This window comes from Solanum pennellii, chromosome 2, assembly GCF_001406875.1.
Source record: "Solanum pennellii chromosome 2, SPENNV200".
NCBI lineage: Eukaryota > Viridiplantae > Streptophyta > Magnoliopsida > Solanales > Solanaceae > Solanum > Solanum pennellii.
In genome coordinates this window covers 30,518,065-30,532,193 of record NC_028638.1, presented here as the reverse complement: position 1 = coordinate 30,532,193, position 14,129 = coordinate 30,518,065, and the positions used below count along the sequence as shown (strand labels likewise).

The 14,129-nt window shown below is 31.8% G+C and overlaps 1 protein-coding gene across 1 annotated transcript; it reads right to left on the bottom strand.

Annotated features, from left to right (window-relative positions):
• Window positions 1-12,679: 12,679 nt before the first annotated feature.
• Window positions 12,680-13,950, bottom strand: LOC114073858 (pathogen-related protein-like; the record flags this gene model as incomplete). The annotated part of the gene is made up of 3 exons (XM_027914165.1): window positions 12,680-13,014; window positions 13,502-13,800; window positions 13,899-13,950. Coding segments are annotated over 3 exons (513 nt in total), but the record flags the coding sequence as incomplete, so codon positions are not given.
• Between the last annotated feature and the right edge of the window lie 179 nt (window positions 13,951-14,129).

Below are 14,129 nucleotides of genomic sequence, written 5' to 3'. Positions count from 1 at the left end.
TTTCATTCAAGTTCGTACGAGTATACCTGCTAGGCTTATGCGGATCTAGTTAAGTTATAGTTAGTTGATATACTTTATTGTCCCGCTTCTTGCTACATTATTGAGGCGCATGGTTAGACTTATCACTATTATTATATTCTCCTGCCTCCTTGATGCCATTTTACGTCCCTCTTTTCATTGTATATTTAATTTCCAAGCGTAGTTGGCCTTTGATGCCTTATTGGATACCTATTATTTTGGAACTACTCATGTTACACTCTGAATCTGTTTTCCTTAATGGCAGACCCGAGCATCAGTCAACCACGTTGATCTCGTGTACAACTGTTAGGACATTCAAAGATAGAAGGTGAGTTCATGGCGTTCTAGTCAGTGCCGGCTCTATGCCTTTGAGAATAAGACTTTTGCCTTAGGCCCCCAAATTTTTATCAAGAATGAATAAATTATGTGTTAAAATTTTTATATAAAAAATAGTTATTTATGATAAAAAGTAAAGTTTTTAAAATATATATTATTTCACTCACTTTAACATCTTTTATTCTTTGTTAAAAATAAGAATTAATAGTGAAAAGTATTGAACAAAGTGAGTTACAAATTCTTTTTTTTTTCTTTTTAAATTTTAGTTCAAGCATTACTACAAGCATATTAAAATGGGGTATATAAAGTCATCAACCTCTTGCGTCAAATTATATGGTTCTAACTCTTATCTTTATTTAATATTTGTTAACTTATTACTTGTAGAATTATATTAACAATTCATATAATAATTGTCTCACTGAAACGATGTTCTTCAATTTTAATTGAGTTGATAAAATCTTACCTAAAACTAATAATTGAAAACACAATATTAGTATACTAATAAATTTTATCAAATAATGTAAGAAAAATAAATTTTGAATAAATATGTATATGAAGTTTGTTTATATTTTAGGCCTCGAATTGAAATTTCGCTTTAGGCCCTCAATCACGTCGAGCCGCCCCTGGTTCTAGTTTGACTCATCTTATTTGTATATAGTTTTTGGCTATTATTTTGTATTCAACACAAGTATTTACTTATTTTGCTTATTTATGGAGTTTTTACTCATTTTAGTAGCTTTGTACCATCGTCCACCAGGTCATGAGATTGGATCATATATTATTGTATTTAGTTATGTCATTGCTTTTCATCCGTTGTTTATTTTCCTTATTATATTGTTACTTCCGTTAATTTGAGGTTTCTACCATTGGGCATGTTTCTTTCCGTTCCAGCTTTGGGTTTGCTTACCTACCAGTGGGTATCGTTAGGTGTCATCATGACTTGAATTTTTGGATTGTGAGACAGAGCATGTTCCTATAGCACCGATTGTGTGAAGTCTCATTCAACTAAATTTTTTGAAGATCCAGTTTTATCATCCGGTTATATTTATCCGTACCAATTCATAACTCAACAAAATATTATGAGATAAAATTCTTCCTTAAATAAAAGCTAACTAGCCAACCGATCCATATATCTTTTTCTTTAAAGTCATAATGACATATTTTGAACCACAAGATCAAAGGATATTTTGGTATATTAAACATGTCTTTAATTAACAACTATAAGGTTTAAAATACTCTATAATTTTTGAAATTTCATGTCCGATCAAACTAAGGGCCCATTTTGACATGATTTCAAATCATAATTTGAAATAATGTTGATTTGATGTTGAAATTTCGTTTTAGAATGCAATATATAATTCATTAATTATATTTTTTTTCTTATTTACATGGAAAACCCATAATATTTTGAAAACTTTCAAAATATCCCAATAATTCTTGTACTATCTAATCAATGCACAAATTGTCGTTCACAAATAAGGTACAAAGAATACTAATGCGCTAAATTAAAAAAATTACACATCTCCATATATGTTGTACTTATAAACATTTATGTTCAAATGTTCTTACAAACTTTCAAATTCACATAATTTTACATATATTTATTGATTGAATAAATTTTAAAAGATAGTAACTAACTATTCTTTTAGGGAAAATGCACAAGTACCCCCTCAACCTATATCTGAAATCGCAGAGACACACTTATATTATACTAAGGTCCTATTACCCATCTGAACTTATTTGATAAGTAATTTTCTACCCCTTTTCGGCTTACGTGACACTAGTTTGAAAAAAAAAGTCAACCAACGTTGGGCCCACAAGATAGTGCCACGTAGACTGAAAAGGGGTAGAAAATTATTAATAAAATAAGTTCAGGGGGGGTAATAGGACCTTAGTATAGTATAAGTGTGTCTCTGAGATTTCGGGCATAGGTTGAAGGGGCATTTGTGCATCATCCCTATTCTTTTATAAAATCATCATATTATACGAACAATCTCTTCACACCGAGCATGATTATTATATTTTACAAAATTTAAAATTATGAATCTTGTTTTATTTAAAATATAAAATGATAGGTCAAGTTTATATTTTAAAACAAATCAAAGTTCCAATTTGGAATTCCATGTCTAATTTTTGGACAATTTTGGGATTTAAAATCACGATTTGAATAATGTATTGATATCATAAACAATCATTGATTTGAAATAGAAACTTAAAATTAGATTTTCAAAATCTATAGAGAAATCAATTATTTCGTAGGATAGGGTAGAGCGGGAGAACCACAACTCAAATTGTAAATGGGCCAAGCGAGCCAAATTTTGGGTTGAAATTTTATATATTAATACTAATTAAACCCATTTATACAATGTGTTCACTATTAGTCGACGACTAGTTTTGGTAATTTTGTGTAGTATTACAAACTTTTATTATACTAAAACCTATAATAATAATAATAATAATAATAATAATAATAATAATAATAATAATAATGAAATACTCTTAATCCAACAAGAATCAAAACTTCATTGGTTACATTTTGATTATTTTGAATTTTTCTAAATTACCGTTGCGAACTAAAATTTTACCCACCTGCCCCGCCCTAACTCATTCTATTGATATTACAACTTATTATTTTGTTCTCCCTCTATTTCTCCTTCCTCTGCCTATGTACATAATAAAAAGTGTCATAAATTATTAAGAATTCTTTGCACATAGTATTTCAAGTGGAATAAATCAATCATCATACAAAAGTATAGTTCCCTTGGACTATAAATCAAGTGGAATAAATCAATCATCATACTCCTTCTTTTGATAGTGATCGCTTGGCCTATGAAAATATAATTATGCAAAAGTATAGTTCCCTCGAACACGTAAATGTTGGAAGAAGGAAAAAGGAAAATGAAATTTGATGTTATGCCTCCTTCTTTTGATAGTGGTTGCTTGGCCTATGAAAATATAATTATGCAAAAGTATAGTTCCCTCGAACACGTAAATGTTGGAAGAAGGAAAAAGGAAAATGAAATTTGATGTTATGCCTCCTTCTTTTGATAGTGGTTGCTTGGCCTATGAAAATATAATTATGCAAAAGTATAGTTCCCTCGAACACGTAAATGTTGGAAGAAGGAAAAAGGAAAATGAAATTTGATGTTATGCCTCCTTCTTTTGATAGTGGTTGCTTGGCCTATGAAAATATAATTATGCAAAAGTATAGTTCCCTCGAACACGTAAATGTTGGAAGAAGGAAAAAGGAAAATGAAATTTGATGTTATGCCTCCTTCTTTTGATAGTGGTTGCTTGGCCTATGAAAATATAATTATGCAAAAGTATAGTTCCCTCGAACACGTAAATGTTGGAAGAAGGAAAAAGGAAAATGAAATTTGATGTTATGCCTCCTTCTTTTGATAGTGGTTGCTTGGCCTATGAAAATATAATTATGCAAAAGTATAGTTCCCTCGAACACGTAAATGTTGGAAGAAGGAAAAAGGAAAATGAAATTTGATGTTATGCCTCCTTCTTTTGATAGTGGTTGCTTGGCCTATGAAAATATAATTATGCAAAAGTATAGTTCCCTCGAACACGTAAATGTTGGAAGAAGGAAAAAGGAAAATGAAATTTGATGTTATGCCTCCTTCTTTTGATAGTGGTTGCTTGGCCTATGAAAATATAATTATGCAAAAGTATAGTTCCCTCGAACACGTAAATGTTGGAAGAAGGAAAAAGGAAAATGAAATTTGATGTTATGCCTCCTTCTTTTGATAGTGGTTGCTTGGCCTATGAAAATATAATTATGCAAAAGTATAGTTCCCTCGAACACGTAAATGTTGGAAGAAGGAAAAAGGAAAATGAAATTTGATGTTATGCCTCCTTCTTTTGATAGTGGTTGCTTGGCCTATGAAAATATAATTATGCAAAAGTATAGTTCCCTCGAACACGTAAATGTTGGAAGAAGGAAAAAGGAAAATGAAATTTGATGTTATGCCTCCTTCTTTTGATAGTGGTTGCTTGGCCTATGAAAATATAATTATGCAAAAGTATAGTTCCCTCGAACACGTAAATGTTGGAAGAAGGAAAAAGGAAAATGAAATTTGATGTTATGCCTCCTTCTTTTGATAGTGGTTGCTTGGCCTATGAAAATATAATTATGCAAAAGTATAGTTCCCTCGAACACGTAAATGTTGGAAGAAGGAAAAAGGAAAATGAAATTTGATGTTATGCCTCCTTCTTTTGATAGTGGTTGCTTGGCCTATGAAAATATAATTATGCAAAAGTATAGTTCCCTCGAACACGTAAATGTTGGAAGAAGGAAAAAGGAAAATGAAATTTGATGTTATGCCTCCTTCTTTTGATAGTGGTTGCTTGGCCTATGAAAATATAATTATGCAAAAGTATAGTTCCCTCGAACACGTAAATGTTGGAAGAAGGAAAAAGGAAAATGAAATTTGATGTTATGCCTCCTTCTTTTGATAGTGGTTGCTTGGCCTATGAAAATATAATTATGCAAAAGTATAGTTCCCTCGAACACGTAAATGTTGGAAGAAGGAAAAAGGAAAATGAAATTTGATGTTATGCCTCCTTCTTTTGATAGTGGTTGCTTGGCCTATGAAAATATAATTATGCAAAAGTATAGTTCCCTCGAACACGTAAATGTTGGAAGAAGGAAAAAGGAAAATGAAATTTGATGTTATGCCTCCTTCTTTTGATAGTGGTTGCTTGGCCTATGAAAATATAATTATGCAAAAGTATAGTTCCCTCGAACACGTAAATGTTGGAAGAAGGAAAAAGGAAAATGAAATTTGATGTTATGCCTCCTTCTTTTGATAGTGGTTGCTTGGCCTATAAAATATAATTATGCAAAAGTATAGTTCTCTCGAACACGTAAATGTTGGAAGAAGGAAAAATAAAAATGAAATTTGATGTTATGCCTCTTACTTTTGATAGTGGTTGCTTGGCCTATGAAAATATAATTATGCAAAAGTATAGTTCCCTCGAACACGTAAATGTTGGAAGAAGGAAAAAGGAAAATGAAATTTGATGTTATGCCTCCTTCTTTTGATAGTGGTTGCTTGGCCTATGAAAGATAATTATGCAAAAGTATAGTTCTCTCGAACACGTAAATGTTGGAAGAAGGAAAAATAAAAATGAAATTTGATGTTATGCCTCTTACTTTTGATAGTGGTTGCTTGGCCTATGAAAATATAATTATGCAAAAGTATAGTTCCCTCGAACACGTAAATGTTGGAAGAAGGAAAAAGGAAAATGAAATTTGATGTTATGCCTCCTTCTTTTGATAGTGGTTGCTTGGCCTATAAAAATATAATTATGCAAAAGTATAGTTCCCTCGAACACGTAAATGTTGGAAGAAGGAAAAAGGAAAATGAAATTTGATGTTATGCCTCCTTCTTTTGATAGTGGTTGCTTGGCCTATGAAAATATAATTATGCAAAAGTATAGTTCCCTCGAACACGTAAATGTTGGAAGAAGGAAAAAAGAAAATGAAATTTGATGTTATTCCTCCTTTTGATAGTGGTTGCTTGGCCTATGAAAATATAATTATGCAAAAGTATTGTTCCCTCGAACACGTAAATGTTGGAAGAAGGAAAAAGGAAAATGAAATTTGATGTTATGCCTCCTTCTTTTGATAGTGGTTGCTTGGCCTATGAAAATATAATTATGCAAAAGTATAGTTCCCTCGAACACGTAAATGTTGGAAGAAGGAAAAAGGAAAATGAAATTTGATGTTATGCCTCCTTCTTTTGATAGTGGTTGCTTGGCCTATGAAAATATAATTATGCAAAAGTATAGTTCCCTCGAACACGTAAATGTTGGAAGAAGGAAAAAGGAAAATGAAATTTGATGTTATGCCTCCTTCTTTTGATAGTGGTTGCTTGGCCTATGAAAATATAATTATGCAAAAGTATAGTTCCCTCGAACACGTAAATGTTGGAAGAAGGAAAAAGGAAAATGAAATTTGATGTTATGCCTCCTTCTTTTGATAGTGGTTGCTTGGCCTATGAAAATATAATTATGCAAAAGTATAGTTCCCTCGAACACGTAAATGTTGGAAGAAGGAAAAAGGAAAATGAAATTTGATGTTATGCCTCCTTCTTTTGATAGTGGTTGCTTGGCCTATGAAAATATAATTATGCAAAAGTATAGTTCCCTCGAACACGTAAATGTTGGAAGAAGGAAAAAGGAAAATGAAATTTGATGTTATGCCTCCTTCTTTTGATAGTGGTTGCTTGGCCTATGAAAATATAATTATGCAAAAGTATAGTTCCCTCGAACACGTAAATGTTGGAAGAAGGAAAAAGGAAAATGAAATTTGATGTTATGCCTCCTTCTTTTGATAGTGGTTGCTTGGCCTATGAAAATATAATTATGCAAAAGTATAGTTCCCTCGAACACGTAAATGTTGGAAGAAGGAAAAAGGAAAATGAAATTTGATGTTATGCCTCCTTCTTTTGATAGTGGTTGCTTGGCCTATGAAAATATAATTATGCAAAAGTATAGTTCCCTCGAACACGTAAATGTTGGAAGAAGGAAAAAGGAAAATGAAATTTGATGTTATGCTGCCTTCTTTTGATAGTGGTTGCTTGGCCTATGAAAATATAATTATGCAAAAGTATAGTTCCCTCGAACACGTAAATGTTGGAAGAAGGAAAAAGGAAAATGAAATTTGATGTTATGCCTCCTTCTTTTGATAGTGGTTGCTTGGCCTATGAAAATATAATTATGCAAAAGTATAGTTCCCTCGAACACGTAAATGTTGGAAGAAGGAAAAAGGAAAATGAAATTTGATGTTATGCCTCCTTCTTTTGATAGTGGTTGCTTGGCCTATGAAAATATAATTATGCAAAAGTATAGTTCCCTCGAACACGTAAATGTTGGAAGAAGGAAAAAGGAAAATGAAATTTGATGTTATGCCTCCTTCTTTTGATAGTGGTTGCTTGGCCTATGAAAATATAATTATGCAAAAGTATAGTTCCCTCGAACACGTAAATGTTGGAAGAAGGAAAAAGGAAAATGAAATTTGATGTTATGCCTCCTTCTTTTGATAGTGGTTGCTTGGCCTATGAAAATATAATTATGCAAAAGTATAGTTCCCTCGAACACGTAAATGTTGGAAGAAGGAAAAAGGAAAATGAAATTTGATGTTATGCCTCCTTTTGATAGTGGTTGCTTGGCCTATGAAAATATAATTATGCAAAAGTATAGTTCCCTCGAACACGTAAATGTTGGAAGAAGGAAAAAGGAAAATGAAATTTGATGTTATGCCTCCTTTTGATAGTGGTTGCTTGGCCTATGAAAATATAATTATGCAAAAGTATAGTTCCCTCGAACACGTAAATGATGGAAGAAGGAAAAAGGAAAAATGAAATTTGAAGTTATGCCTCCTTTTGATAGTGGTTGCTTGGCCTATGAAAATATAATTGTGCAAAAGTATAGTTCCCTCGAACACGTAAATGTTGGAAGAAGGAAAAAGGAAAATGAAATTTGATGTTATGCCTCCTTCTTTTGATAGTGGTTGCTTGGCCTATGAAAATATAATTATGCAAAAGTATAGTTCCCTAGAACACGTAAATGTTGGAAGAAGGAAAAAGGAAAATGAAATTTGATGTTATGCCTCCTTCTTTTGATAGTGGTTGCTTGGCCTATAAAAATATAATTATGCAAAAGTATAGTTCCCTCGAACACGTAAATGTTGGAAGAAGGAAAAAGGAAAATGAAATTTGATGTTATGCCTCCTTCTTTTGATAGTGGTTGCTTGGCCTATGAAAATATAATTATGCAAAAGTATAGTTCCCTCGAACACGTAAATGTTGGAAGAAGGAAAAAGGAAAATGAAATTTGATGTTATGCCTCCTTCTTTTGATAGTGGTTGCTTGGCCTATGAAAATATAATTATGCAAAAGTATAGTTCCCTCGAACACGTAAATGTTGGAAGAAGGAAAAAGGAAAATGAAATTTGATGTTATGCCTCCTTCTTTTGATAGTGGTTGCTTGGCCTATGAAAATATAATTATGCAAAAGTATAGTTCCCTCGAACACGTAAATGTTGGAAGAAGGAAAAAGGAAAATGAAATTTGATGTTATGCCTCCTTCTTTTGATAGTGGTTGCTTGGCCTATGAAAATATAATTATGCAAAAGTATAGTTCCCTCGAACACGTAAATGTTGGAAGAAGGAAAAAGGAAAATGAAATTTGATGTTATGCCTCCTTCTTTTGATAGTGGTTGCTTGGCCTATGAAAATATAATTATGCAAAAGTATAGTTCCCTCGAACACGTAAATGTTGGAAGAAGGAAAAAGGAAAATGAAATTTGATGTTATGCCTCCTTCTTTTGATAGTGGTTGCTTGGCCTATGAAAATATAATTATGCAAAAGTATAGTTCCCTCGAACACGTAAATGTTGGAAGAAGGAAAAAGGAAAATGAAATTTGATGTTATGCCTCCTTCTTTTGATAGTGGTTGCTTGGCCTATGAAAATATAATTATGCAAAAGTATAGTTCCCTCGAACACGTAAATGTTGGAAGAAGGAAAAAGGAAAATGAAATTTGATGTTATGCCTCCTTCTTTTGATAGTGGTTGCTTGGCCTATGAAAATATAATTATGCAAAAGTATAGTTCCCTCGAACACGTAAATGTTGGAAGAAGGAAAAAGGAAAATGAAATTTGATGTTATGCCTCCTTCTTTTGATAGTGGTTGCTTGGCCTATGAAAATATAATTATGCAAAAGTATAGTTCCCTCGAACACGTAAATGTTGGAAGAAGGAAAAAGGAAAATGAAATTTGATGTTATGCCTCCTTCTTTTGATAGTGGTTGCTTGGCCTATGAAAATATAATTATGCAAAAGTATAGTTCCCTCGAACACGTAAATGTTGGAAGAAGGAAAAAGGAAAATGAAATTTGATGTTATGCCTCCTTCTTTTGATAGTGGTTGCTTGGCCTATGAAAATATAATTATGCAAAAGTATAGTTTCCTCGAACACGTAAATGTTGGAAGAAGGAAAAAGGAAAATGAAATTTGATGTTATGTCTCCTTCTTTTGATAGTGGTTGCTTGGCCTATGAAAATATAATTATGCAAAAGTATAGTTCCCTCGAACACGTAAATGTTGGAAGAAGGAAAAAGGAAAATGAAATTTGATGTTGATTGGGAGGATTTCATTATTGAGACCCTCCTGCTTCATCAGGTTGACATAGAAAAGGGATATTATAAGTCATGCTTTATTTGGGTTAGTATTCGGTTATGGGGCGGATAGTTGATTTATGGGTTAAAAAAAAGGCTTAAACGGATAGTTTAATAGGATTAAGACACGTGTAAAAAATTAGTGAGAGGGGTATATGTTTACCTTTAATTGGACGGTAGGGGCTTATGTGGATTTAAAGTATAACGGAGGGCATGGACGTACCATTTATTAAAGTTCGGGGGTATATCCGTCTCTTTTCCCTTAATAATAAAGTAATTATTTCGCTTTCTAAGGGTTCTTAATTATTACTCCATATGTCTTTAATAAGTTGTCCACTTTTGAACTGGCACACCTATTAAGAAAATAATTATTGACATGGTGAATTTATCATTTTACCCCTGTTGTAATTATGAATTTGATGAATTAAAAATTTAATATTTTCAAGAAGTTCTACATTTTTCAAAAAAAATAATTAAAGGTATAATTGGTAAAAAAAATAATATTTTTTTGATTTGTCGAAATGAACAAGTAATTAGACACAAATATAAAAGAAAAAATGGACAAATAATTGAGGACATAAGGAATATTATATAATCAAAACAAAAGTCATTATCTCATGCATTTGAAACCAAAAATTTCAAAGAAAAGAAAGGAGTAGACAAGTATTAATTAAACATTAATATGTCATATCGAAAGAGGTGATGATCCAACATAATCTAATATGTTACTTTAAAGGAAGTAACAGTTCAACGTTGTATAATATGTCACATTGAACGAGGTGCCGATCTAATATCTCGCTGAAGAAGGTGATGGTCCAATATTGTATAATATGACATATTGAAGGAGGTGATGATCCAACAATATAAATGCAAAAGTTGATATCTCAATATGTGTAGCGACCCTGTATGTCACTTGCAAAACAAAAACTAATCTACTACGTAACATTCGAAAGACTAATTTTAGAAATAAGTAAATAAATAAAATATTCATTAATAATTTAATGGCAGAAATTAGGCCTATTCTTAAAGATCTTAAAAGTATATTGAAGACTCAATTGCACATTAAAAAGAATATCAAAATAATTAGAGAAAAGACATAAAGTCATCACTGAAGTTGTCCCGAATTTTTAAAAAGACCACTTAACTTTGCAATTTTCCTATTACCCAACAAAACAATTTTGAATAGATATAATTATATTATTTTTCGTCCATCTGACATAGAGAGTGGTGTGCACTCTCTCAAAGTGAGTGAGCAGCCTAAAATAACTAATATAATTTTATTTTTAGGGATAATGCCCAAGTACCCCCTCAACCTATGCCCAAAATCTCAGAGACACACTTATACTATACTAAGGTCCTATTACCCCCTGAACTTATTTTATTAATAATTTTTTACCCATTTTCGGCCTACGTGGCACTATCTTGTGGGCCCAACGATGGTTGACTTTCTTTTTCAAACCAGTGCCACGTAGGCTAAAAAGGGGTAGAAAATTACTTATAAAATAAGTTCAGGGGGATAATAGGACCTTAGTATAGTATAAGTGTGTCTTTGAGATTTCGGGCATAGGTTGAGGGGGTACTTGTGCATTATCCCTTATTTTTATAATATTTTATTATAAAATATATTTTCTTATTTTTCTTATTATTTTAACTATTTTTTCTCTTTCTTTTTTCTTTCTTTTTAAAAAATTCATTATCATCTCCATTCATTGAAGTTTCTTACTTTCAATGTCACCATTTTTACCACAACTTCACCTTCCTTTTTTTTATTACTATTAGTTTCTCTCTTTAGTTTTAAAATTTTATCTAAATATTTTCTTACATTTCGAACAATTCGATAAACTGATTAGATTTCAAGATGATTAGGAAGTATCATATAGTTTTTTTATTCGATTTCAATTAAGTTCTTTCAATTTTCGAGAAATTAATTGATTCTTTTAAAATTATCATTTCCAATTTTAAATTTATATGAAAATGAGTAGTTGATGATACCTTCAAAATTTTAAATTTTCTTAAAAATTAATTAATTTTGTTATCAATAATTCAATAAACTCTAAATAGTAGTATGAAAGCATGTTTGTTGTCATATGTTTACCATCCTTTCACCCTGTCCCTCCTTAGACATAATGTACCTCACTGAGGAAAATGCCTAAATTGAGGGTGGCTACCATGAGTATATAAGAAAAGTACAATGGGGTATGAAAAAGATAGGTTAGAAATGATCAACACATGTGGATATGGCCTAAATTGAGGGTGGCTACCATGAGTATATAAGAAAAGTACAATGGGGTATGAAAACGATAGGTTAGAAATGATCAAGACATGTGGATATGGTGTATTAAGATAGTTTGAATGTATTTACCTTCAAATTGAAAAAAGGGAATAGTGAATGAAAAGAGAGAAAGGAAGGGGTGTCACATTCGAAATATTATTAATTAACGACTCAAAGGAAGAGAAAAGATTGTCTAACAAAATAAAGGAAAACAAGGTAAAAAGGGTAACAAGGAGGGCGTAGTCATTGCTCCCAAATGTATCCTCCCTTTGGCTCTAGCCTATGTTATGAGTTAAGAAAGTCCTATATATAGTAATCCTAGTCTTATTGTTTGTAAAGTTGGTGCAAAAATAATAAGGACAAAATTATGAGTTATGTATGCATGGTTTGAATTTCATTATGAGAGAGTGTTTCCTATTGTCCCTCATATACAAATATTTATATGTGAGCGATAGGGTTATCTTTGTTGTGAGGAACTAAGTTTGCATTTGAGAGGATTTCTTATGTCATTCACAACCATTTGGATCGTAATAGGATGGGGAGTAAGGAATTAAGGGGGAGGAGGTAATTCAATGGTGTGCATCTCCAAATGTCCATTTGGCTATTATTTCTTCTTTGTATTCTCTTTGCTTGAGTATATCTAATTGTTTGTTTGATAGAAACACCAAAGATGTAAGTAAGATTTTTGCATCAACCCAATTTATTTTGAAATCAAACGAATCGATTCAATTAAGTTCACTTTTCTCATTTTTCATAATAATCATTATGGCTTAAGAAGAGTAGGCATATCTTGAAGTATACAGGAAAAATGAAAGACAATCATCATATCAAGAAAAATGTAGATAGAGAAAGTTTGATGACTGAAAAAATATAAAGAGTTGCATAAAATTTATTGAAACATGATTATTTGGAAATAGAGTTGCATACACTTTATTATAACATGACTATTTGGAAATAGAGTTGCATACACTTTATTAAAACATTACTATTTGGGAAGTACCAAAATTTTATTGAAGAAGTGAAATTTGACATAATTAGCTGTGGTTGAATAATGGGCACTGTTGAGTGGTGGTATTATCATCCTGGCCTTGCTCAATGTTAGATTCAGATATTTTTGGTCCCTTGAGTAGTCCACCAAAAAGTTCTGCTGGATCATAGTATAACTCTAATTCCTCTATTCTTAGATATTTATCTACCTGCAAATATACAAACACAACTAGTTAGTTAAACTCATAAGTTTTATACTTATGTATGTGAACTTTAATTCTTTATATTGGACTAATTCTAAGTGACTCAATAAGATTCTAGCCGAGGTGATCATTTACATGAATGACCTAGTAAATATGTGGTCTTGGACTTCTCATCCCGCTTGTCTCATGGACAAAATTTTTGTTCCAAGGGCAACACATTTGAGTTTTGACCGTAAAGGTTTATCTAAAGGCAAGTGTGGCCAAATGTTCAAGATCAACCATTTTCAAGGTTATTTGGTGTGCAAATTTGAATCTAAAGTTTAAGATTGCCATTTTACCCGTAATTACATAATTTGCAGCCCTAATATATCTAAGTTTTGTATTGAATCATAAATTTTAAAGTCTTGTTTTAGTTAAATTTTATGCCTTATTAACAAAATGTCACATAAATTAAAACGATATATGTGTATATATAAGAGGGAGGGAGATAGACCTTCATAATGCCAATGCCGTAGAACTGTATCATCTCACCAGTAGGTGCATGTCCTTTAAATGGTCCTTCAAAGAAACCCCAATGCCTGAATTTGTATGTCACAATGGGAGGGCCAGTATACATGTTGATCACTTCCCACGCGAATCCTCTTGGAAAAGCTGACTGAAAAGCATTGTGAGACGATTCAAAGGTCTCTTCGTCTTCTTTGTGGTATTTGAATTCATTCGGCATTGAATTCTTCAATAGCGCATTGTAAGCTCCAACTTTTAGTGTCTCTTCTGCTGACAGTCCCTCTCTTCCTGTTCAGCCGTTCAAAATAAATAAATGATACTTTTTGCATTTTCTATTTAAGAAGAATAATTCAAAAGAAATGAGAATTGATTTTTGTAAGACTTACCATTAACAAAGAGCTTGAATTTTTCAAGATTAATGGTCCTAATGTCGTTTATGTTGGGAATTAAACACACAACACACACAAATAATCTAGAGAAAAGAGAAACGGAACACAAACGGGACACACAAGAATTTAACGTGGTTCGGTTTCCCTACTCCACGACTGTAACAGGAGGATTTTATTTCACTTGTGCTTCTCTCGAATTACAAATACAAGGATCATATTTATAGGAAA